Source organism: Aquarana catesbeiana, linkage group LG06, assembly GCF_042186555.1.
Source record: "Aquarana catesbeiana isolate 2022-GZ linkage group LG06, ASM4218655v1, whole genome shotgun sequence".
Classification (NCBI taxonomy): Eukaryota; Metazoa; Chordata; class Amphibia; order Anura; family Ranidae; genus Aquarana; species Aquarana catesbeiana.
In genome coordinates, this window is record NC_133329.1 from 346773766 (window position 1) to 346800156 (window position 26391).

Genomic DNA, 26391 nt, shown 5'->3' on the forward strand with positions numbered 1-26391 from the left:
TGTTCTACAGGAAGGAAAGACACAGAGAGATAGAAGACCATTTTAAAAACAACCAACACAGAAAATGTATACAGGCATACAGGACGCAAGTGGAAATGTTTATCAATGATTGCAGAATAAAAATAAAAGGCAGATTTCTGGGTGAATAGCGTATTTATTGCTGAAAACATTTGAAGGGGTGGAATGTCACCTTAAGATGAGCCATATACTTTATCAGGTAGAAGAGGACTAAAGTCCATATATGAGTTGGCTTCATTACAGTTAGTTTATAATAAGTTACTCTTTACTTTACAAAGCACACATTACTTATCCCAAAGCTCAGCTGCCTTACAGCAAGTGATAAAGAACGCCTATCACATCCCAGTATGGCCGTTGTAAGGTGACTGCTTATTTGCTGAAATATTTTTATTATACCTCTTTGCTGCTATTAGCGACCTTTCTGTAACCACGTGACCAATATGTAATACCTCCCGGAATCAACTTCTCCTTCCTGGCCTCACCCTAGCAGTCAGGCATCATGGATCAGATACACCGTTTCAAAACTAGGGATCCACTTGCAGGATCTGTAGTAAGTAGACAAATGATTTTTTTTTTTCAGTAGGAAAGGCAAACAGGCAGCAATGTGTTTACTTTGCTATAACAGCCATGTATTAAATAGTATATTTTCTTTGTTGTGCTGCTCTTGATTAAAATAATCTGTCTTATGCCAATATTCATGTTCATTATCAGTGATTATTGATGATTTTAATTATTAGAGTGCTCCACATACTATGCATAATTGAGAACCAGAGATTTATAGAAAATAATTAACTCTTGAAAGTTAATTATGCTGCTCAAATATGTCACAATCCATACATTCAACTCAGGTTTAAATTCTTGATTTTCAGCTTCAATTATGTAAAGAGAAGAATTGTAGTTTATATGGAGCATGACAGGTCTGCTTAAATAAGCTTTAATGACATTATCTCAGCCTTGAAATATCTCATACAGGATGCAGTTTTGTTCACTTCAAAGACGGAGTGCCTTAAAGGGGTGTGTGAATAGCTCTGCCACTCTTATTTCTAGGAGAAATATGGGCTTTACTGACCTCCTACTGAAAATGCTAACGGACCTGCTCTGATTCTAACCTACCACTGACTGTACTTTCTGAGTTAGTGACCCAGGAAAAAATATGCAGATCACTCCATCAAAAATTACTACACATTGGGTGGGAAGTACATAGCAATTGATGAGTGTTAATGAGCAAGCTGACAAATAAAATTCCTGTTATTGCATCTTAGAAGTACCCCTAAGTAGCCTGATCCTCCCCTGAGCATCTCACTGGTCTCTTCAGGGGGGGATTTGGAACTAAAATGACACTAAACAATATCCTTATTCTCCAAAAATAATCCACACACATCGACTACTTAACCACTTCAGCCGCAGAAGAATTTCCCCCCTTCCTGACCAGAGCACTTTTAGCAATTCGGCACTGCGTCGCTTTAACAATTGCGCGGTCGTGCGTTGTGGCTCCCAAACAAAATTGACGTCTTTTTTTTCCCACATATAGAGCTTTCTTTTGGTGGTATTTGATCACCTCTGCGGGTTTTATTTTTTGCGCTATAAACAAAAAAGAGTGACAATTTTGAAAAAAACGCATTATTTTTTACTTTTTGCTATAATAAATATTCCCCAAAATATATAAAAAAAAAAAAAAAAACAATTTTTTTCCTCTGTTTAGGCCGATATGTATTCTTCTACATATTTTTGATAAAAAAAAAAAAAAAAAACGCAATAAGCGTATATTGATTGGTTTGCTCAAAAGTTATAGCGTCTACAAAATAAGGGATAGATTTATAGCATTTTTATTATTATTTTTTTTTACTAGTAATGGCGGCGATCTGCAATTTTTATTGTGACTGCGACATTATGGCAGACACATCGGACAATTTTGACACATTTTTGGAACCATTGGCTTTAATACAGCAATCAGTGCGATTAAAAATGCATTGATTACTGTAAAAATGTCACTGGCAGGGAAGGGGTTAACACTAGTGGGCTGTGAAGGGGTTAACTGTGTTCCCTGGGAGGTGATTCTAACTGAAGGGGAAGGGACTAACTACAGGAAGTGACAGATCGTGGTTCTTAACTAATAGGAACACACAATCTGTTACTCCTGTCAGAACAGAACAGGAAAGTGTGTGTTTACACACACACGTTCCTGTTCTGGGTCTTCAGCTCACGATCGCTCGTGGCCGGCGGTCATCGTGACTGTCGGCTATGAGCATCGGCACCCCCGCTGTGCAGAGGGCACGCGCATGCCTGCTATCCGGACCCTGCGAGCCCACGTACAGTTATGTGGTTTCGCACAGGGGAGCCAACCTGCCACAGTAAAACTGTGGCGGCTGGTCCGGAAGCGGTTAAAGTGATTGTAAACCCATGTTTTTTAACCACTTCCAGACCAGCCGCCGCAGTTATACTGAGGCAGAGAGCCTGTGGGAGCCGTCGTAGCTGTACATCGGCTCTTTAAGACGCCTCGGGCGGCACGCCCGAAGCGTGTTCCCGGAGCCGATGCGAGTGCCCGGTGGTCTTCGCACCTGCTGGGCACCCGTGATTGCTCGTTACAGAACAAGAACAGGAATGTGTGTGTGTAAACACACACATGTCCCAGTTCTCTCAGGGGAGAGGAGACAGATCGTGTGTACATACTAAGTATGAACACCGATCTCTCTCTTCCCCTAGTCAGTCCCATCCCCCTCACAGTTAGAACACACCTAGGGAACACAGTTAACACCTTGAGTGCCCCCTAGTGTTAACCCCTTCCCTGTCAGTGTCATTTATACAGTAATCAGTGCATTTTTATAGCATTGATCGCTGTATAAATGTCACTGGTCCCAAAAATGTGTCAAAAGTGCCCGATTTGTCTGCCGCAATATCGCAGTCCTGATAAAAATCGCTGATCGCCGCCATTACTAGTAAAAATAAAAAAAAAATAATAAAAATGCCATAAATCTATCCCTTATTTTGTAGGCGCTATAACTTTTGCCCAAACCAATCAATATACGCTTATTGTGATTTTCTTTACCAAAAATATGTAGAAGAATATATATCGGCCTAAACTGAGGAAGAAATGTTTATTTATTTTTTTAAAATTGGGATATTTATTATCCTGGGTAGTAGTTCACCTGGGATAATTTGAAGTTTTTCTCATTTGGTTTCTCCCCAAGCTTTAGGATTGCTGCAGTTCCCTACTGCCACCACTGGGTGTCACTGGCACTCAAGACAATAGTAATGGGGGTGATGACCATCTTGTTTGAGCCTTTATGTCCCTTCTGGCAACCACTAGGAGGTTCTTACAAGTGTTGAATACTGGGGAAGGCTATATAAGCTTGGGGAATGGCCTGGTGAGCTGGGGGCCTGGAGAGGAGTGTGCAAGTGTTTGTGAGGTGTAGGACTGAGGTCATCTTGCTCCAGCCAATGAAGATGCTGGTGCCAGCAAAGGAGCATTGGAAAGGTGTTGATCCCTTTAGTTACATTTTAATATTAAAGTGAAACTAAAACCTTCTAATTAGAAAACTGTGAGCTGGCAGGCTCATTAATGCAGAAGAGGCATGCAATGTCTCTTCTGTTGTAAAATAAACCTACCTGCCTTCTCACAGTTCTCTTTGGAATATACACTGAGCTGTGCTTGCGCAGCTCAGTTTACATTTTGGCATAGATCCTGTGTACCACAATGACTGAGCTCCTGCACAAGCACTGGAGTGATGTCATCCTGCACTGGCCAATGGAGACGGCCGTAGCCAGACACCTTGAAGAAGCTTGGTAGAAGATGCCGACACCAACGGGGTTCCTTGGACTGTTGCAGGAGAGGTACTTATTGGGGATATCAGTTCCTCTTTAAACCCAGTGTTTTTTTTGTTTTAGTGAATTCTCAGGCCCCTATTTTGTCTATAACATAGCAAAGCATTGAAGGAAAGATGCAACACTACAAGCCGTATGCCATAAAGGGATACTTTTTGTCGTAACACCCCATGTGTCTGACAGGTGACATACGAAGCACATTAAATTATTCCTTTGACACCTTGTAGTTGCTTCTGGAATCTGGTAATATTATTGTGCTGAGAGTTATTATTGTGCTGTAGGGTCATTATTATGTTGTGAGGTTATTACTGTGCTGGGTTTATTATTGCGGTGTGGGTTATTGTGCTGGGTTTATTATTGTGACGTGTGTTTTTATTGTGCAGGGGCTACTATTGTGGTGTGTGGGGTTTTTTTTTTTTAGTTTATTTTGTACTCATTCTTGTGGTGGGCATTCTTGTGGTGTGCGTTATTACTGTGCTAGTAGTTATTATTGTGCTTTGGGTTGTTATTGTGCTTATTTTGTGCTGTAGGTAATTGGTTGCCCTGATACATGCTGGGGGTTATTATTGGGGATTATCATTGCTTGCCCTGTCAGCTGCTGGGTTTATTGCTGGCCCTGACACCTACTGGAGGCTATTGCTTGGCATTAATCAACCACATGAGGACTTAGTTCCTCCACTTATACTGCTAGCACAGCACCCCCAAAATAATGTGTCTGAAGCCGCTCTGGAAAAGACTAAAGTGACTGGTGCCTATCATTGTTGTGTGACACTCTCCTTTGTGGCCATAGATCCACTCTGGGGTAATGCTGGCCCTCTCCCTGTGTCTGGAGGTAAGCCAACCCCTTTACCCCATGCAGGAGGGGTGCTACACATTGTATTTCAATTATTTCTAGTCTACTCCTGTTATTCAGATCTATCTTGAAGTTTGTAAACTTACCCTGTAAAGCTCCCAATGCATTTTTTTGATTTATAGTTACATAGAAGTTACATAGTAGGTGAGGTTGAAAAAAGACACAAGTCCATCAAGTCCAACCTATGTGTGTGATTATATGTCAGTATTACATTGTATATCCCTGTATGTTGTGGTTGTTCAAGTGCTTATCTAATAGTTTCTTGAAACTATCAATGCCCCCCCCCCCCTGCTGAGACCACCGCCTGTGGAAGGGAATTCCACATCCTAACCACTCTTACAGTAAAGGAACCTCTACGTAGTTTAAGGTTAAACCTCTTTTCTTCTAATGTTAATGAGTGGTCACGTGTCTTGTTAAACTCCCGCAACTTCCATGAAAAAGTTTTATCCCTATTGTGGGGTCACCAGTACGGTATTTGTAAATTGAAACCATATCCCCTCTCAATCGTCTCTTTTCCAGAGAGAATAAGTTCAGTGCTCACAACCTTTCTTCATAACTAATATCCTCCAGACCCTTTATTAGCTTTGTTGCCCTTCTTTGTACTCGCTCCATTTCCAGTACATCCTTCCTGAGGACTGGTGCCCAGAACTGGACAGCATACTCTAGGTGCGGCCGGACCAGAGTTTTGTAAAGTGGGAGAATTATCGCTTTATGTGTGGAGTTGATCCCTTTTTTAATGCATGACAATATTCTGTTTGCTTTGTTAGCAGCAGCTTGGCATTGCATGCCATTGTTGAGCCTATCATCTACTAGGATCCCCAGGTCCTTTTCCATCCTTGATTCCCCCAGAGGTTCTCCCCCCAGTGTATAGATTGCATTCATATTTTTTGCCACCCAAATGCATTATTTTACATTTTTCTACATTAAACCTCATTTGCCATGTAGTTGCCCATCCCATTAATTTGCTCAGATCTTCTTGCAAGGTTTCCACATCCTGCGGAGAAGTTATTGCCCTGCTTAGCTTAGTATTGTCCGCAAATACAAAGATTGAACTGTTTACCCCATCCTCCAAGTCGTTTATGAACAAATTACAGTGGGGCAAAAAAGTATTTAGTCAGCCACCAATTGTGCAAGTTCTCCCACTTAAAAAGATGAGAGAGGCCTGTAATTGTCATCATAGGTATACCTCAACTATGAGAGACAAAATGTGGAAACAAATCCAGACAACCACATTGTCTGATTTTTGAATGATCCCAAACACACTGCCCGGGCACGAAGGAGTGGCTTCGTAAGAAGCATTTCAAGGTCCTGGAGTGGCCTAGCCAGTCTCCAGATCTCAACCTCATAAAAAACCTTTGGAGGGAGTTAAAAGTCCATATTGCCCAGCGACAGCCCCAGAAGATCACCGCTCTAGAGGAGATCTGCATGGAGGAATGGGCCAACATACCAGCAACAGTGTGTGACAACCTTGTGAAGACTTACAGAAAACATTTGACCTCTGTCCTTGCCAACAAAGGATATATAACAAAGTACTGAGATGAACTTTTGATATTGACAAAATACTTATTTTCCACCATAATTTGTAAATAAATTCTTTCAAAAATCAGACAATGTGATTGTCTGGATTTGTTTCCACATTTTGTCTCTGATAGTTGAGGTATACCTATGATGACAATTACAGGCCTCTCTCATCTTTTTAAGTGGGCGAACTTGCACAATTGGTGGCTGACTAAATACTTTTTGCCCCACTGTAAATAGGATTGGTCCCAGCGCAGAACCCTGTGGGACCCCACTACCCACCCCTGACCATTCCGAGTACTCCCCATTTATCACCACCCTCTGAACTCGCCCTTCTGGCCAGTTTTCAATCCATGTACTCACCCTATGGTCCATGCCAACGGACCTTATTTTGTACAGTAAACATTTATGGGAAACTGTGTCAAATGCTTTTGCAAAATCCAGATACACCACGTCTATGTGCCTTCCTTTATCTAGATGGCAGCTCACCTCCTCATAGAAGGTTAATAGATTGGTTTGGCAAGAACGATTCTTCATGAATCCATGCTGATTACTGCTAATGATACCGTTGTCATTACTAAAACCTTGTATATAGTCCCTTATCAGCCCCTCCAAGAGCTTGCATACTATTGATGTTAGGCTTATGCCCTGTACACACGACTGGTTTTGCCGTCGGAATAAACTCTGAAGGTTTTTCCGGCGGAGTTCCGATGGAATTCCGCTCAAGCTGTCTTGCATGCACATGGTCACACCAAATTCCGACCGCCCAGAACACGGTGACGTACAACACGTACGACGGGACTAGAAAACGGAAGTTCAATAGCCAGTAGCCAATAGCTTCCCTCTCGCACTTGCTTCAGAGCATGCGTCGTTTTTGGTGCGTTGGAACAACATACAGACGAGCGTTTTTTCCAATAGTAATTTGTTCCGCTGGAAAAATATAGAACATGTTCTCTATCTAAGTCCATCTGAATTTTCGACAGAAAAAGTCTGATGGGGCGTACACATGGTCGGAATATACGATGAAAAGCTCCCATCGGACTCTTTCTGTCGGAAATTCAACTTGTGTGTACGCGGCATAACTGGTCTTTAATTCCCAGAGATTTATTTTGGGCCCTTTTTAAATATTGGTGCTACATTGGCTTTTCTCCAATCACCTTCTACCATTCCAGTCAGTAGACTGTCAGTTAAAATTAGGAACAAAGGTCTGGCAATTACTTGACTGAGTTCCCTAAGTACCATATTCATATTTCCTATGCCTAGTAAGTAGGCACTGCTGTGTCTCACATTTCACAGAACCTGCCTTCTGAACTACAGAGGGGAGGAGTTTTAAGCGAGGGAGTCAGTACAGGAATCACTGTTTACAGGGAGCAGGGTACCATGGGATATGTAGTTCTTAGAAATTGAAAGTAAACAACAGAGGATAAGCTGCAGGGCATGCAGGGAATCCAGGAAGATGTGGAAAAAGATAGCCACTAGACAGGCAAAACTCACAACATAAATTGAGATTTTTCAAGTAAGCTTAAAGAGGTTGTAAACCTCCCTGTAACATTTGTACCTATAAGTGAGCCTAGAATAAGGCTTACCTATAGGTACTGTAAATATCTCCAAAATGTGCGCCGTTTAGGAGATTTTCACTGTTTACTGCACCAATGATGTCATCGGCACATGAGCTCTGAATGAACGGCCGCCCATGCCGTTTCTGCAGGAGCGGGTGCCGTGACCTGCAGCTCCCACGCGCATGCTCCAGAAGGAAAACTGGCGAAGATGAATGCGGCTTGCAGCGGGGATGTCACAGGCTTCGTTTGCAGGTAAGTGTCACATAATGTGCTAGTATGCGATGCATACTAGCACATTATGCCTTTACTTTGCAGAGAAGAAGAAAGGAAGAAAAGCCCATCAGGGTTTACTTTCTCTTTAAATTGGATTGCCACTAATAGCTATTGTTTGTATTATTACAATCCTGATGTTAAAAAATAAGTGTATGCTATGACCATAGATCTCCTTTAAGAATACATACTTTTTTTAAAAATCAGACTTTAGTGCCATTTTAAGTCTAATATCAGGTTTCTTTAGCAGCAGTGCAGCACAGATACATGCTTTATTCTGTCTTCTGGTTTGCATTCTTTGTCAGTTAAATGGCTCCAGCAATAAACCATTGTGACTAAGTACTCTGCAATTTCACTGCTGCTGTTCCCGAATTAGATTTTGCTAAAAAGTTATTTGTCTTTGTCAGTATCAAAAAGTATATCAAGACCTCAAGAACATTTCTAAAAATGGAGAAAACTTTTGCAAGACTCTTATGTCTGTTTTACAACAAAGGTAGGTATCCACTTGTTATTCTTTATAATAAGGCTCACAAAAATGAGTTTACTGAAAGTGTGTATAAACTCTAAGACCTCGTTCACAGCTGGGCGCTCTGCAGAACTGACAAATCGCACCACACTTGTTCTGGTGCTGTTCATTTTCAATAGCTTGCGGGTGCGGTTCTGCTGCAATTGTCACACGACAAACTGCATTACGCGAAGCTTGTTGCTAAAAAGAGACAAGAGCTTCTTTTGGGCATCAAAGCAGAGCTCCAACCCCCTCACCAAAAAATTTAAAGTCAGCAGCTATAAATAATGTAGCTGCTGACTTTTAATATTAGGACACTTACCTGTCCAGGGATCCTGAGATGTCGGCACCCCAGTCGATTTTTCAATCAGCTCTCAGGTGCTGCCACCACCATACCTCGTAAGGGAAACTGGCAGTGAAGCCTTGCCGCTTCACAGCCGGTTCCCTACTGCGCATGCATGAAGCGCGCTGCATTTTGTGAATCACCCAGCGGCGGGGGAAGGAGAAGGGGGGCCAAATTTCTAGGAGACCTTGCCGTGGCGAGGTCTCCCGAAAGTGGGGACAGGTGCCTGTCAAAAACAGGGACCCCCTCCCTCTTGAAAGGTGCCAAATGTGGTAGCGGAGGGGGGAGGCAGCAAACAAGTGGAGCTTCCCCCTTTTGGGTGGAGCTCGGCTTAGCTCGATACACTTTGCTGCGATTGCAGTGCTATTTATTGGGCATCAATCGCGGCTAAATTTTAGGTGCCATTAAAGGAAGAATGGCATCCAAACAAGCGTGGTGCGATTTGTCAGTTTTGCAGAGCATTTTGGGATCGCGGACAGACTCGTGCAATCACAAACGCCCAGGTGTGAGCAGGGCCTAAAAGTGATCTTCTTTTATTGAATCCCTTTTTGTCTGCTTAACCTGTTACCACCTGTGTAATACATATTGTGTGTGTGGTGGCTTTATCGCCCAAGTGCCACACATATGCATTATGGGGCGGCCAATGTTTCTGCTCTGAAAGCGTCCTCGCTGAGCGCTTTTGGCACAGAGATTGAGCTGTCAAAGACAGCTCTCGCTCCCCAATAACAATTGGTAGCCGGTAAGACTGACTCCTGATCATGTGATGGCTGGGCATCCAATCAGTGGTCACATGATCACCGATCCTTCCTGCTCCCCGAACATTCAGAACCTTTTAAAAGAGATGCCGGGTGGGAAGGGATGAACATTTTGTGTTTTGCTAAATATGTAAGCAAAAATATACATGTTGATTATGTTGGAAATTTTTGTACATGCTTCCTGTGTTGGCTCACAGGGGTTGATTTACTAAAGACAAAAAGACTGTGCACTTTGCAAAGTACAGTTGCACTCTGCAAGTGCAGTTTCTCCAAAGCTTAGTAAATGAGCAGAAGCTCTGCTGACTTCCATAATCCGTTCATATGCAAGTAAAAATGCTGTTTTTTTAATTTTCCCTGCACACAAAGCTTTACCTCATTTACTAAGCTCTGGAGCAATTGCACTTGCAGAGGGCAACTTCAATTTGCAAAGTGCACAGTCTATTTGCCTTTAGTAAAGCAACCCCACAGACTCTAATTAGCTCTCCTAATTCTTGGACTACAGAATAATTCATGTCTATGTTATAGAGCAGTGGTCTCCAAACTGCGGCCCTTGGGGCACTATTCCACCAACTGACACCAATGATGGAGCACAATTCCCTCTACTGACACCACCAATGGGGCACTATTTTTTTCATTGATATCAACAATAGGGTCACTATTCCATCCAATGAAACCAATAATGGGGCACTGATGCTGATGCATTTTCTATTCCCACTGGCCCCAGCACAGACTTTGTAAAACCTGAAGGACAGTAAACTGGCCTGTTGCTTAGAAAGTATGGAGACCTCTACTATAGAGATACAGTGCCTTGAAAAAGTAAAAGTAAGCTAAGTAAAACTAAAACTAACCCAAAAAGACTTGCAGCTGTAATTGTCAGTCACATAAAATCCCAATAAAATATATTTACGTTTTTGGTTGTAACGTGACAAAATGTGGAAAATTTCAAGGGGTATGAATACTTTTTCAAGGCACTGTAGTAGAGTGGAAGGGTTTAAAGTGGTTGTAAACCCTTACAGTCCACTTTTTGCTACAGGTAAACCTATAATACGGCTTACCTGTAGCTACCTCGGATATCTCCTAAACCTGCACGGTTTAAGCGATATCCCCTGTATCTGCGTGTGCCAACGTCATCAGCACATGAGCACTGAAGCAAACTGAAGCAATGGCACGTACATGCTGTTTGCTTCAGTAAACATGCTGTTACCGGTGGCTTTCACGCGCGTGCGGAGAGTGACATCTTTGCAGCTCCAGCCAATCACAGCGCCGGAGCCGCGATACCTGGAAGTAACTCTGGGGAGAAATGTTGCCGGCCGATGCTGTGTACGGGCACTGCAGCGGGTGCTTCGATCTCAGGTGAGTATTACATAATCCTTTTGTCTTGCAGGTCTTTTTTTTTTTTTCATGTTTACAACCACTTTAAGTAGTTTAGCTAAAGATAACTGGGCAGGGCTGACACCTCTTAGTCCTCAAAAATGCTGTTTTATCAAGGTACGGTAGACCTGAGCTGAGTGCATTTTTGGCAAATCAACAGATATTTTACTGTATTTGCAGGATCTTTAAAGAGATAAAACAGGGGAATATGTGTGTCTATTGCAGAGATGTATGGCATGGTATTTTTTTTTTTTTTTTTGCTGATATAACACTTTGAATAAATTCCCCTTTAATAGCCTCTTACATTTTTATTCTACAGAGCTTCCATGGAGTTAAGTTATGCTAAAGGACTTGAAAAGGTTTCCAGCAAACTCACAAAAGCCCTGGATGGCATAAACAAAAAGTAAGTGATACAGTATCAGTATCAGTGTTAGTGCCGGTTCACACAGCGGCGACTTGTCAGGCGACCTAGTCGCCTGACAAGTCGCCTCCCGTTCTGTGCTACGGAACCGTTCTAATAGGAGCGACGCAAGTCGCTCCGACTTAGAAAAAGGTTCCTGTACTACTTTGGGAGCGACTTGCATAGACTTCTATGCAGAAGTCGTTTTGCAAGTCGCCTCGGAAGTAGTTTGCAGGTCGCCTCGCTGAGGCGACCTGCAAGTCGTGCCGCCCCTGTGTGAACCGGGGCTTAGGGTTTTCACAAATTAAGAGAACACCAGATTTATAAAAAACAAAAAACAAAACAAAAAAAAAACGTATAAATGCATGACCACGTTGTAGTTTTGGTACCTGCTGCACATATCCTCAATATGCAAGTGAGTTTCCCTGGCAAACCCAACTGTCAGGATAATTAGTTGTTGGCATTGCCTCATTGTGGCTTTCTGAGTAGGGAAGGCTCTATGTACAGTATATAAGTTGCGGCAGCATACCTCCCAACATTTTGAGATGGGAATGAGGGACACCTACTAACAAAAGTATGTAGGCATAGGACACGCCCCCCTGACACACCCCCTTAAAGGAGAATTAACAAAAAAAAAGGTTAATCAAATTCACAAGGACTTTTTTTTACCACTACTATTCCTTTGTATTGGCTTTTAAAATGTACAAATGAAGCAATTTAGAAATTAGATGAAAAGTTTAGCTCTGGGAAACACTTTTAGAAAGAAAAAAAGTGCATTTTTATATACAACTATATGGATCAGACCAAAATGAGGGACAAATGAGGAGGAAAGAGGGACAGAGGGCAGTCCTGCCTCTCCAAAATGTAGTATTTTCTAGTTAGTGCTGCAGATTGTGTACTTACTATATACAAAGCACCATCTAGTGGCTGAAGGAGAAATGAACATGGCAGGGAACAAGGGGATGCGGGTTTCATCTATATTCTTGTATGGCCTATGGTCCTTTTACACTGATCCGCTTTTCCTGCACTTTTGCGCTGCTTGAAACCACAAGAAAAACGGAATAAAAATATCTCCCTTTAAACCCTATGGAAGTCTTCACACTAGTGTGCTGCGGGTGCAGTGCATTTTGAAAAGTCCTGCATGCTGCATCTTTGGTGCCCTGTTTCAAAAGCCCACCTCCCCTTGAAATAAATGAAAAACACATAAAAACACATCAAAAATGCACTACAGCTGAATTTTTAGTGCGCTGTTTGAGTCACACGTCCATGTTTCATAGGTGCATGCTGGGAATTCATGCACCAGAAAACGCACTAAAAATGCATTAAAAAATGCATCAAGAATGCAATATGCTCTTTTTGAAAAAAATATATTATGTTTTTAAGCGCATCAGCGTAAAAGGGCCCTAAGACATGCGTACACTGATATGCAGAGGAGGAAGAGGAATCACACAGCAGTGCAGCATATTATCATTTTCTTGCATCCCACTGACTGTAAGGCCTCATTCACATTGGAGTGACTTGCTATGCGTTTTGAGAGGTCAAATCACATGAAAAGTCGCACCCTATGGTAATGGCCATGTTCAAACCGATGCAACGCTGACACGTCAATTTGAAAAAGTAGTTCCTGCACTACTTTTGGCAATTTTTGGCATTAGGCCGCACAGATATCTTCAAAGTCGCACCTGAAGTCGTACTGACATGCCGCTTTAAAATTGTGGGATTTCAGATGAAGTCGCACAATTTCAAAGCTGCATTTAATGTGAACAAGGGCTCAATCCATTTGTACCCTCAAAACAATATGTGATTTTACACAGAGATGTTTTTGCTCTCTAAAATATGAATCGATTGATATTAAAGAGAACCAGACCGATTGATCATGTGCAAGAATCTGAATATTTAGGCTTAAATTATTATGAATGTGAAGGTGTACCTGTGAAATATTAATATTTACCACGGCTAGCTTTGCTTGGTTTGTATGAGGATGCTAAGAGTTAAGAGCCGACTATAGATGGTGTGATTTTCTTTCCTGCAACCTTGGGTTGCAGGAAAGAAATCGCTCCATTCCAGTTAGTGTTGACAGAGGAATCCCTCCCGCGGAGCCATTGTGTTCTCCCGGCGGGGGAGGGGGATGTGGTGGTTGGACCTGTCCCAGCCAGGAGGACACACAATGATTAGAGCCCTTGCACACTGGGGCGGTTTGCAGGCGCTATTGCGCTAATAATAGCACCTGCAAACCGCCCCGAAAGTGCCGCTGCTGTGTATCCAGTGTGCAAGCCCCGAGGGCTTGCACACTGGAGCGATGCGCTGGCAGGACGGTAAAAAAAGTCCTGCCAGCAGCATCTTCGGAGCGGTGAAGGAGCGGTCTGTATACCGCTCCCTTACCGCTCCTGCCCATTGAAATCAATGGGACGGCGCGGCTATACCGTCGGCAAAGCGCCTCTGTAGAGGCGCTTTGCGGTGGTATTTAACCCTTTCCCGGCCGCTAGCGGGGGGGTAAAACCGCCCCGCTAGCGGCCGCATACCGACGGTAAAACGCCGCTAATAATAGCGGCGTTTTACCGCTGACGCTGCCCCCCGCCCCAGTGTGCAAGGGCTCTTATAGCTGCTGGCAATAAACGCATGAAAAATCTGGCAGGCTGGTTGTACCCGAGTTCATCGATCAATCAACTTGGGTACAATCAGATTTGATACATTTGATTCTTGGCCACTCCCTGATGAAATGATCGAGATTCGAACCATCTATGCAGTACTAGGACAGGTTCGTCTAGCGCCCAGGGCAAGGATGTGGAACTGCACCCCTCCCCCACTGTTAATGCATGCCGTTGAATAGGTTTTTAATGCCCTGTGTCCATTCTCTGCTCTTCTTGCTCCGCTTTGCCCAGGGCACCTGCCCCTCTTGTCCATCCCTTGTCCCGTCTCTGCATCTATGGTTGGCTTTAGTAGGCCTTCTGGGGTCTGACAGTTACTGCCATGTCAGTTTCCTGAACTCATGTTCATCACACGTTGCCGAACTACAGGACTCTGATAGATGGTACTGTTAAGCACATTTAGGAGAACTTTATTAGCATTTTGGTTGCTATGAGCAAAAAGTCATTTTCTTGCATGGACACTCCAATACTCTTTATATATCTATGCACAGACGCTGTCTAGGGTAGCGGTTGCTCAAAATACAAATCATGCTGCTTAATATAGGAGCCAGTAGTATTGTTACTCTTTAGAAACTTTCATTCTCAGCATACTTTGACAGCTTGTGTTTTATAGAGGAATTCCAGTTTATATAATCTTGTTCTCAATCCATACCAACATTCACAATGTGATATATGTGTTGTTAGTTACACTACGCTATAGCAAAACATATGATGAACTATATACCACAGGAGGACCATTTATCAATGTTAACTAGAACACTATAACAGCTTGAGATGCTCAGAAGCTTTAAAAAAGTCACGCTTGGCTAACACATTGATTAATTACTGATTAATCACATTAAAGATTCAAAATTTGTGTTGTGTCCTTGAAAGCTTATGTAGATACTGGAAGAGATGGAGAAGCAGGGAGTGGCAGGTCCATGAACACTGTTATGCCGCGTACACACGATAGGATTTTCCGACAACAAAATCCTGGATTTATTTCCGACGGATGTTGGCTCAACCTTGTCTTGCATACACACGGTCACACAACACGGTGACGTACAACACGTGCGACAGGTCGAGAATAATGAAGTTCAATAGCCAGTGGGCGAAAATGTGGTTACTTTTTGTTTCATTTTCATCATTGTAAAAAAGGCTGCTGAAGAAAATTTTGAGAAATATGTTTTCGTTGACGAAATTAACACTGCTGGGCAGGGGGTTAGTGGGTGGTAATCAGCGAAAAACAGCTGCACCTAAAGAGAACTTGATATAGCAATTACAAGTATAACAACTAACATTGTTGGTTAAGTTTAACCAACATCTGATGACTTTTAGCACTTTGCTTTTATTGCAATTAACTTGAGGAACTCACATCCGAGCCACAGAAATGCACAGAGGATGACCGCACTCCAAATTGACAGAAAATCCAACAAACTTTATGGAAATACATGATAAAAAAACATAGCAGGCATCACAGCTTAAACAGGCAGGGAACAAGATCTTATCGCGTTTCACACAACATGCACTTAATCATAACGTTATGATGGAGTATCTGGCGGCTGCAAAATGCATCTGCACCTGATTGCATGGTTTTGGGATGATTCAAGGTGGACTTTCCTGGAGCAGTGTTTGTGTACTTTCTATTAACTTGCACCCTAGGCCCAGGCTGTATTCATGAGATCAACTTCTATCCAAATCAAGATCTAGACCCTCCTTTTTTCCCATAATTCATGCTAATCCCCACCTCTAACATTTAATTATCAGAACCAGAGGTAAAGTGGCTATTAGGTGCTATGGAACAAGAAGGCAAGTCTTAAAAGAGAAGTATGGGAATCAGTTTATTTCTCCCAAACATACTTACTTAGCTGGATGCAGCATCGGTCCGATGCTGCATCTGTCCCCCGTTGTCTCTCACACTGAGAATCGAGCGATCTAACACTGCCAATCACTCAGTTCTCACTGCTCCCTTAGCAGAGAACCGGTGACTGTTAGTCACCGGCTCTCTGCCCTGCCACCCTCCCCACACTAACTAGAGTGCTGGGCTGTGGAGGGGGAGGGGGCGGGAACGGCCGGTTCAGGCTCTCAGCTGCCCACTGAGAGGCTGTGCCGGGTGCCAGTCCAGGCATGTGGGCGGATCCAGACTTCATTGTCATGAATTTGCCCTAACTTGGACCAGCTCTGTGACATCAGCAGACAGTGGACTTTAGGCCGCTGTCTGCTGAAACCGGGTAACAGGTGTGCAGAACGAACTGTACTGCTGTGATCCACAGGAGAAGTATAGCCAAATGAGCTTTAAATGAACTTCTTAGTTTTAATAACTGATCTGTAGTAGTGAATTGGTAGGCAATTCTGTTTTCTTTTTGTCTGTCCTAACTCCAGTCAGACAGACACATTCCCTGCCTGCTATCAGGGAGCATTTCTGGTAACAGAGAAGGGAGAGGCAATGGGAGCGGTGTATGAATGATAAAAGTAAAAGACCCTAAGGTCAACGCCGCGCTAAATAAATATCAGCAATTGAAGATTAATGTAGTAAGTGTAAAGCAGCCAGCACCCAAAGTTCAATACCAAACAAACCTTCAAATAGAATAAACAATACAGTAAGTGCAGCGCTAATATATGTGAGATATGATATCGTTATGATAATATAAATTGTAAAATAATCAAACAGTGATACATACAATAATACATAAAAAATTGGACTACATAAAAAAAGAAAAAATATCTTTGATTTTAGATCCCAGCACAATGTTAATATCGATGGAGAATTTGATGGAACTACTGAGCAGACCGATGAGATAGGCGGTCTGTTCCGTAGACTTAAAAATCTCCTGGTTTCAGAGCTGCATACAAGCTGGGATGTTGCCTATTTGGAGCAATACGTTTTTAAAAAAGTGTGCCCCGCAGTCTCAGGTGGGAAGTTGGTCCCCAGAAAGGAGAAACAGACCTAGATGGGTGGTTTGTTTATTTTAATGATATTGGAGTTAGTTTTCTCCAATTCCTTATAGATAAAAAACAGTTGAAATTGAGGACACTAAATGATGAGATTGTTTTAGTTAAAAATAAGCTAATCTTATTTAAAGATCAGGAAGTCTATAAACAAAATTCCGATCAGTTGAGGCGATTTTTGGAAAAGGAGGATTCAGAACAAAAAAAGAAAAAAAAGAAAAATATAACCGTGATCTTTCAGATTATTCGAATAAAGTTGTCTTTAAATGGCAGACCAAATTGGATGACATCGTTGGCAATGATAGAGCGTATTTATCTTCTCATCCTCCACCTGTGGCTTTTGCTATTAGGCCTACACCACCTGTATCGGAGAACAGAGGTGATGATAGGATTGCTAATAAAAAGCAGCCTTCAGGATATAACCAAGGGAATTACAATCAACCTCCCCCTAACCCCAATAGAAAACAAGGTAACATCCAGCCTCAGGGTGCCCCTAATTACCTTCGCCCTAGGGATACCTCACAGTCAACACGTCTGAAAGGCCCCCAAGGGGGGGTCATTAATAAAACCAGAAACCCCTCACACAAAGGACCCTACACTGAAAAATTCCAATTTTCAAAGGACACCGGAATATAGGGGGGACCCTAGAGATGCGTGGTATCAGAAACCTAATTCTCAGAGAACATGGGAACATAGGGGTGACCCTAGAGACACATGGTATCAGAGACCTGGTTCGCAGAGGTCATGGGAATATAGGAATGAGCCTAGGGATGAGATCTATAATCATAACCCTGGGGGTAATAATCAAACCCCTAGAGATAGACACATCACCTTGGAGAACAGATTTGCTCCCCTTTCTGATTTTCAGGACGATGTATATGATGATAATTATGTCATTACACAACACCCTAATCTCACAATCCAACAAAGGGATTACTATCAGGATTCACCTCGTGATTTTTGTGAGGGTGCCCATCACGTTTTTCTCCCTTAAGCAACAACAGAAACAAGAGAGGATACGAAGACAGAGAGGCACTAGAGAGGGTAGGCGAGTCGTGGCCAAAAAAAAGAAAGCATTAGACATCAGTGGTGTATTTAATTTGAGACAGTCACTTTTATCGGAAGGAGAACAAAGAATTTTGAGTCAAGGTTTAAAGTTTGCACCCCCCCCACCCACATAGACTGCATAGGTTTGAGACGTTTATTGATGTACACAAATTTATTCGGAAGATGAACATTAAGACATTTTATCCTGAATCCTATTGGGAACCCTAGCCAAATCGTTCACAGGGTACCTATTCAATCTAGTACCAATCATTCGGCTAGCTCTTCCTCTCAGAATGGGACGACAGGAGATGTTAATGTCCCTATCCGGCATACTAATCTTATTAATGCCTCGCTCTTTAACCCTCCCGGGTTTAACTGCTCCGTCAGTTCAGGTATTTAAAGAACTTGTACTGAAAGATCTGCTAGCATTAAAGATCCCTAAAAAGAGAGGTACTAGCAAATTCCAAACTAGTCCTAAACAGATTTGTAAACGTAATGACATAGTAATCCGCCCCACTGACAAGGGGGGCAGTATTGTCATTTTGGACAAATCATAATATATAGATGAGATGAATAGATTGTTATCTGATCGCTCTACATATACCCCTCTTGCCTCTAATCCGACAGTTAGATTTAGGAGGCAACTCTCTAACTTGATTGAATACGGCTTTGAGCAAGGGATTCTTAATAAAAAAGAGAGCTTATTTAATTCCTACTATTACAAGAGTACCGGTTATCTACTATTTGCCCAAAATTCATAAAAATTCTACCTATCCTCCAGGCCGTCCCATTATAAGCGGCATAGATTCTGTTACTGCGAGGATTGGCAAATATTTGGATAACTTCCTCCAACCACTGGTGGTTACCACTCCCGCTTATTTGCGCAATACCACACTTAAATATATTGAATCAATATCATTGGAAGGAAAGTTGTATTCTAGAGACTGCCGATGTAGCCTCCTTATACACCAATATTTCCCACCAACATGGCTTTGAAGCAGTCGAGTTCTATCTTCAACAGGACTTATCTTTATCTTCTTTGCAGAAGGATTTTGTTTTGGAGCTCCTGCGTTTTGCAACAAGCCATAATTATTTTTGGTTCGGTGGAGAACTTTTTTTCTACATGTGGTGTAGCAATGGGGGCTAAGTTTGCCCCCAGTTTAGCAAACTTATTCATGGCCCGTTGGGAACAGAAATGTATAGATAATAACCCACCGAAGGAACTGCGGCAATGGAAAAGATACATTGATGACGTGTTGATCATATGGGAGGGGGACCTTCTCTCCCTCGAAGCATTTTTTGTGGAATTGAATCAGAATGATAGGGGCATTTCTTTGCAACATGAGGCAAGCCAGACACATATCCATTTTTTAGATTTAAACATTATGGTTAAAGATGGTCGTCTCATCACCAGTACCTATTTTAAGGAGACGGACCGCAATGCTCTTATCCCCCTGACCAGTTGCCATCATAATTCATGGCTAGCCGCTGTACCCAAGGGACAGTTCTAGCACATTAGGCGGAACTGTACTGATATCTCTGACTTTTACCAACAGGCAGTAATCTTAAAACAGATTTCTGAGTAAGGGTTATCAGGAATGGGAAATCGCTGAGACCATTGCCAATGTTGCGGCTATGGATAGGAACAACATGCTCAGGGGGAGGAGAGAAAACCATATGGCACCTGATAAGTTCGAGTGGTCAATGGTTACTCGGTACTCTAACCAGCATTTTTCTATAAAGAAAATTCTTAAGAAACATTGGGGCGTGCTACGAAACGACAGAGTCCTTAGCCCTGTCATTCCAGAACAACCAGTTTTCATATTTAGAGGTGCTCCTTCTTTGAGACACAATATTGCCCCTAATGTCATAGATCCTCCTAAGACATTATCTTTTTTCCAGTCAATGAAAGGTTTTTTTCCATGCCGGAGATGCAGTATCTCTCATATTAGAGGGCGTAAGTGTGAGACCTTCCAATCTACTGTAACAAACAAAATTTATAATATTGATTCATTTATAACTTGTACTACAAAATTTGTAGTTTACATTATTCAATGCCCATGTTCAAAACAATATATAGGCCGTACTAAAAGAGAGTTACATGTAAGATTAGCTGAACATGTAGGTAATATCAAACAAGGTTTAAAAAACACTATTTGTCTAGGCACTATGATAAATATCACGATCGACAACTAAAAGGAACATCGTTTTTAGCTATTGACACCATCCGCCCACATTGGAGGGGTACTAACATGGTTAGATCAATCTCAAGACCAGATGGATTTTTAATATGAGAAGTTTTGTACCCTTTGGCCTCAACGTAGATTGGGATATAAATTGTTTTATAAATAATTCCTGAATCTGTCCTCAATCACTTTTATATTTGTATATTTCCTTTTTTAATTACTTTTTTGATATATATTTATTTTTTTTATACTTCTAAATAATTTATATATGATTATTAAATTTTGGTATATTATGAGCTTACTAACATCATTGTTGCAGTACTTATCATTGTAGTCATGTTTGTATTAAGCTGACGGTGTCACTATTCTAACACCTCCCTTTCCTCTGTGTTCAATACCCACCTTTAATTTTTTTGCTTTCTTATTTCGCCACTAGATGGCGACGTTATCTATTGTCCCTATTCCCCTATTCTTATTAGTAGCCAACACTTAAGATGGAGTTACTACTTCTTTGTCTATGACATTGCCCTGGTTGCCATTAGTTAAGATGGCGCTGTAGGTATATATACACCTCCGTAGTGATGACACATCCATTCGGTCAATCCCCAGAAGACGTCCGCTCGTGACAAAACGCATAGGGGGGAGCCTCTGATGGTGATGTCATCACTCTAGCCTTCCGCGACGGTGGTGAGACGAACGCTTTAGGAATAGGGAGAAGTGAATAGAGACACCGTGGCTTTATATGTGACACAACCGCTTATGATGACACATCGTTTCTGTAAGTGCAAACTCTTGTTTTAATAAATGAGATCAAATTGACATACTGCACTATGGAAGTTTTTATTTTCTATCTTTGAGGAATATTAGAAAGAATGTTTGGTCCGGAGAATATAGGTTTTGGCAAGACTTCCAAATTCCCTGTGCTGGGAGAGACTGCTAGCAGCAGTCATGGCTTTTTGGTAAGCAAGCTACCTCACTTTTGGGTGTTGACCTGAATACACGCTGGTTTTGTATTAGGAAGATTGGTGTCACAGCTTTTGTTTCCTGCAATTCACCTTTTCTCCTGCGGAGGCATATCACTTATGGATTCTCTCATTGATCTCTATGGGACATTGCTTTAGTTTTTTTGTTTTTTTTTTTTCTTTCTTTTTTTGAAATATTTTTTCTTTTTTTAGGTAGTCCAATTTTGTATGTATTATTGTATGTATCACTCTTTGGTGTATGAATGGTAATGTTCTTTTCTGTCAAACCAACAGGAGTTTTTTTACTAGTGATGCGTGCTGGGGGAGGGTATAAATATTTGAGTTGATCTTGAGGAGGACCTTTTACCCCTAGCTTAGGCCTAGGAAGGAGTTCTGTCTGTAGTCTTACTAAGCCAACTACCTGAATGGGGCCTAACATGTGTGAAGGCCTGGATTGAGGCCAGAAGTGGTCCTCTTAAGCTGTCCTTCCTGGTGGAGGTGGGGGGGGGTGAAGCTGAACCAAGATGTAGTACCAGGAGGAGAGACCCTGCTGGAGTCACCGCCAGCTTGTGCTACACTGTAAGTGTAGCGACAGTCTTATGGGGCGGATTGGGCTGAGAGGCAAATTAGTCTAGCGCCCCCATAAAGCGGCCGCACTGCTTCCGGTATGCAGGCGGCTAGCATTCCGCAACTGTGGGGGGGGGGGGGGGCACCACTTTACTGTGCTATATGTTTTCTGCTGCACCATTGGCATGGTTATATCTTCTTAGTCCTCTCCATAAAATTATTAGAAATTTGTGCTTAAAGTAGAACTATAGGCAACACTTTTTTTTTATTTTGGAGATAATAAGGGAGAGTTATAGCCCCTGTCAATTTATTTTTTTACCATCCCTGTCCCATTGCAGAGATTTCCCTTCACTTCCTGTCCCATAGCCAAACAGGAAGTGAGAGGAAATCTATACAAATTAAGGGAATCCATTGCCCCCCCCCAGCCCTCAGAACTAGTGTCCCCACTCAAAAATTTCAGAGCGGGTCTTAAACAGTAAGGAGGTGTGGCCTTGACAGGAAGGGGTGGGTCATATTTAAATTAGGGGATGCACAAGTCTAGTCAGGCCTAGGGCAGCACAAAACCTAAATACACTACTGACATAAGCACAACACAAATGTGTTCAGCCTTATTCCGCGTACACTACACACGACCGGTTTTGCTGTCGGAATAAACTACGAAGATTTCTCCGACGGAATTCCGCTCAAGCGGTCTTGCCTACACACGGTCACACCAAAGTCCGACCGTCCAGAACACGGTCACGTACAACGCGTACGACGGAACTAGAAAAAGGAAGTTTAATAACCAGTAGCCAATAGCTTCCGTCTCGTACTTGCTTCAGAGCATGCGTCGTTTTTGGTCCGTAACAGCATACAGACAAGCGGTTTTCCCGATAGGAATTGGTTCCGTCGGAAATATTTAGAACATGTTCTATTTCTAGGTCCGTCAGAATTTTCGAAAAAAAAGTCTGATGAGGCATGCACACGATTGGAATAGACGATGAAAAGCTTCCGTCGGACTTTTTCTGTCGGTGTGTACGCAGCTTTACAGTTCTTTTTTTCTTACAACGCAGCCACATAGTAGAAGAGCCTGTCCCCTGCCAGGGTACTAAAGAGAAGAAAGCAGTGGTCTATCTGCAGAGAAATGACAAGCCCCCTGCAGATTCAGACCTATAACTCCACAATCAGCGAAGCTCATGCCCCTTGCTGAATGCAGAGCTCTAGCTCTAACTCAGCGGAAAATAGGTGTATATAGGGGACCTCTGCAGAGAGACTATTGCTTCCACACAATGAGCAAATGTCCTTTTCTGTAGCACGCTGGCAGAGAAAAAGCATTTTTATCTAGGGTGTGTCTATTTTCTAAAGAAAACTGACTTGAAGACTTTGCACAGGTTTTATGCTGATGCACCAGCTGGGTTTTAAAGTAAACCTGTGCTTTGTCTATACAGTGCAAAGCAACAGGTTCACATTATTGATTAATGGCAGCTGCACCAAATTCTTATACTTACATTACCTTTGCTTAACGAGTGTCCTGTTCAGCCACTAAAGCCTAATGCCGTGTATACACGGTCGGATTTTCCTACGGGAAATGTTGGATGTGAGCTTGTTGTCGGAAAGTCCGACCGTGTGTGTATGCTCCATCGAACATTTGCTGTCAGAATTTCCGTCAACAGATATTTGAGAGCACGTTCTCAAATTTTCCGCCAACAAACTTGTTGTCGGAAAGTCCGATCGTGTGTACACATTTCCGTCGCACAAAAGTTCACGCATGCTCGGAATCAAGCAGAAGGAGCCGCACTGGCTTTTGAACTCCCTTTTTCTCGGCTCGTTGTACGTGTTGTACGTCACCGCGTTCTCATGTTTGGAATTTTTGGCCAACATTTGTGTGAACACTCACCAAACTTCTGCTAATAGGAAATTAGCAGAAGGAGCCCAAATGGTGGCTCTAAGGAGCTGAAAAACAACGGAGTACGTCACTACGTTCGTAATTGTTGGCCAACAATTGTGTGGCCATGTGTATGCAAGACAAGTTTGAGCCAACATCCTTCTGATGTCCACGGTTTTGTTGTCGGAAAATCCGATCGTGTGTTGTACGGGGCATTAGAAATACACCAGTTATTTCATTTCATAAGGAACATGTGACTCACTCCAAATTCTAGGATAGGACAGTTCTCAGTGCTGGCGGTTGGTTATTGGCCCGCTCAGGCACCCCGTGCTATCATACAGTTGTAGGGGGAGAGCTCTGAGTCATTCTGTTGCTTCTGGAAATAGCCAAATGAAATGTAACGATAGGCTGCTGGTTGCCAAAGGCTAAGCACAAATTCACATTAAGGTGAATGATAGAAATACAAACCATAATCCGGCTGTAACTTTAATCTTTTATTCTTCAAGAGTCCGAGGCAGGATTGAATGAGCAAATAGGAAAATCCCTTTAAAAAGTCAAAGGTTACCTGTGTTTGTTTTATATCCTGTATGCTTCTATGGGGATAGTCAAAGCACGCTGCACTTTGATACCATTACATGGTACGTGGTGGAGCATTAGTCAGTTGGTCAGTACAATGTGATTCAGAGCTGAGGATCTCTGTCTCGTACCTAGACTTTGATATGCCTGTCTTCGGTGCTGATAGTCTACAAATAGTAACACCGCCTACCATTAATATTTATAACACACTGTACTTTGATTTTCTAATTTGGTTTACTGTAAGGCTATATACTTCCATATTGTTTAGAGACACATTTTTTATAGTTTTGGATGGAGTATGGAAGATTTAACTGGTTCCCGACCGGCGCACGCCGATGTACGTTGGCAGAATGGCACGGCTGGGCAAATTGGCGTACCCATTTTCCCAGAAGTCTGCACAAAAGATACAAGTCAGATATCAGGCATCCCCTGCAATAAAAATTTCATTTTTGGTGAGATACTCCCAATAGGAAATCACAGCTAAAAGGGACGCGGACCCTGCAGTTTACCCCATTAGAGCTGCAGCTGATTGATAATTATGAAACTACTCCCAAACAGATTTACTTACCACATAGACACAGACAAATACACAGGAATTTCTTCAGAACAGCAAAAGGTTAGGAATCTGCAACAAAGTTTGTTAAAATCCCTGCAATATACATTGAACACCCAGAGAGGAATGTTTTTTTTCCCCAACAATAGTGGAGTTACTCTTTAACCACTTCAGCCCCAGAAGATTTGGCTGCTAAATGACTGGACCTTTTTTTGCGATTCGACACTGCGTCGCTTTAACTGACAATTGCGCGGTCATGCGATGTTGTACCCAAACAAAATTGACGTCCTTTTTTTTCCCACAAATAGAGCTTTCTTTAGGTGGTATTTGATCACCTCTGTGGTTTTTATTTTTTGCACTATAAACAAAAAAAACCGACAATTTTGAAAAAAAAAAGCAACATTTTTTACTTTTTGCCATAATAAATATCCCCCAAAATATATATATATAAAAAACAAATTTTTTTCCTCAGTTTAGGCCGATATGTATTCTTCTATATATTTTTGGTAAAAAAAAATCACAATAAGTGTATATTGATTGGTTTGCACAAAAGTTATAGCGTCTACAAAATAGGGGATAATTTTATGGCATTTTTATTTATTTTTTTTTATTAGTAATGGCGGCGATCTGCAATTTTTATTGTGACTGCGACATTATGGCGGACATCGGACATTTTTGACACATTTTTGGGCCATTGTCATTTATACAGCAATCAGTGCTATACAAATGCACTGATTCCTGTGTAAATGACACTGGCAGGGAAGGGGTTAACCACTAGGGGGCAATGAAGGGGTTAAGTGTGTCCTAGGGAGTGATTCTAACTGTGGGGGGAGGGGCTACCTTGGACATGACAGCAATCAATGCTCCTGATCACAGGGAGCAGTAGATCTCTGTCATTACACAAGGCAGAACGGGGAAATGCCTTGTTTACATAGGAACCACATCCACACCGCAATCGCGGGCTGCAGGAGAACATCGAGTTCCCGGGACCTGCGGGCGTGCGCCTGAAAGGTGGCAAATTTTATTTGCCATTCTGCCGACGTACAGCTGCGTGCGGCGGCCGGCAAGCGGTTAAAGGGTAACTCCACTTTCGCAGAGAGCCGCTGCAACTTTCTGAAAATGCAATGCAATATGGCTACCTGGAGGTGTTCTTTACACAGAATGTGTACAGAACCCCCCCCCCCCAAACATAATTTCCTGCTTGCGTGATTGGTTCACTGATTTTCCCCATAGTCTGTCTAAGATACAAGTCAGATTTCAGGCATCACTTGCAACAAAAATGCATACCTCCCAACTGTCCCTGATTTGGAGCAATGTCCCTCTGTCCCTCATTCCTCCTCATTTGTCCCTCATTTTGGTCTGATCTATATAGTTGTATATAAAATGCACTTTTTATCTTTCACAAAGTGTTTCCCAGTGCTAAACCTTTCATCCACTTTTTAAATTGTGGCATTTGTAAATTGTAAAAGCCAATATAAAGGAATAGGAGCGGTAAAAAAAAAGTCCCTGTGAATTTATTTAAACTTTATTGGTTAATTCTCCTTTAAGGGTGTGTGGTAGGGGGCGTGTCCTATGCCTACATATGTTTGCAAATAGGTGTCCCTCATTCCCATCTCAAAATGTTGGAAGATATGAAATGTCATTTT

General features: G+C 42.2%; 1 protein-coding gene across 4 annotated transcripts in view; it reads left to right on the forward strand.

Annotated features, from left to right (window-relative positions):
* Positions 1–298: 298 nt before the first annotated feature.
* NOSTRIN (nitric oxide synthase trafficking) overlaps positions 299–26391 on the forward strand; it is a 143080-nt gene continuing 116987 nt past the window's right edge. For 2 of the 4 annotated variants that reach the window (XM_073634000.1, XM_073633999.1), the window contains exons 1-3: positions 300–568; positions 8448–8533; positions 11334–11417. In XM_073634000.1, the coding sequence (XP_073490101.1) occupies positions 518–568; positions 8448–8533; positions 11334–11417 (221 nt within the window). In that variant the 5' untranslated portion in view covers positions 300–517. Of the gene's footprint in view, positions 569–8447; positions 8534–11333; positions 11418–26391 lie in introns of all 4 variants that reach the window. The other 2 variants (XM_073634001.1, XM_073634002.1) reach the window with 2 other exon arrangements.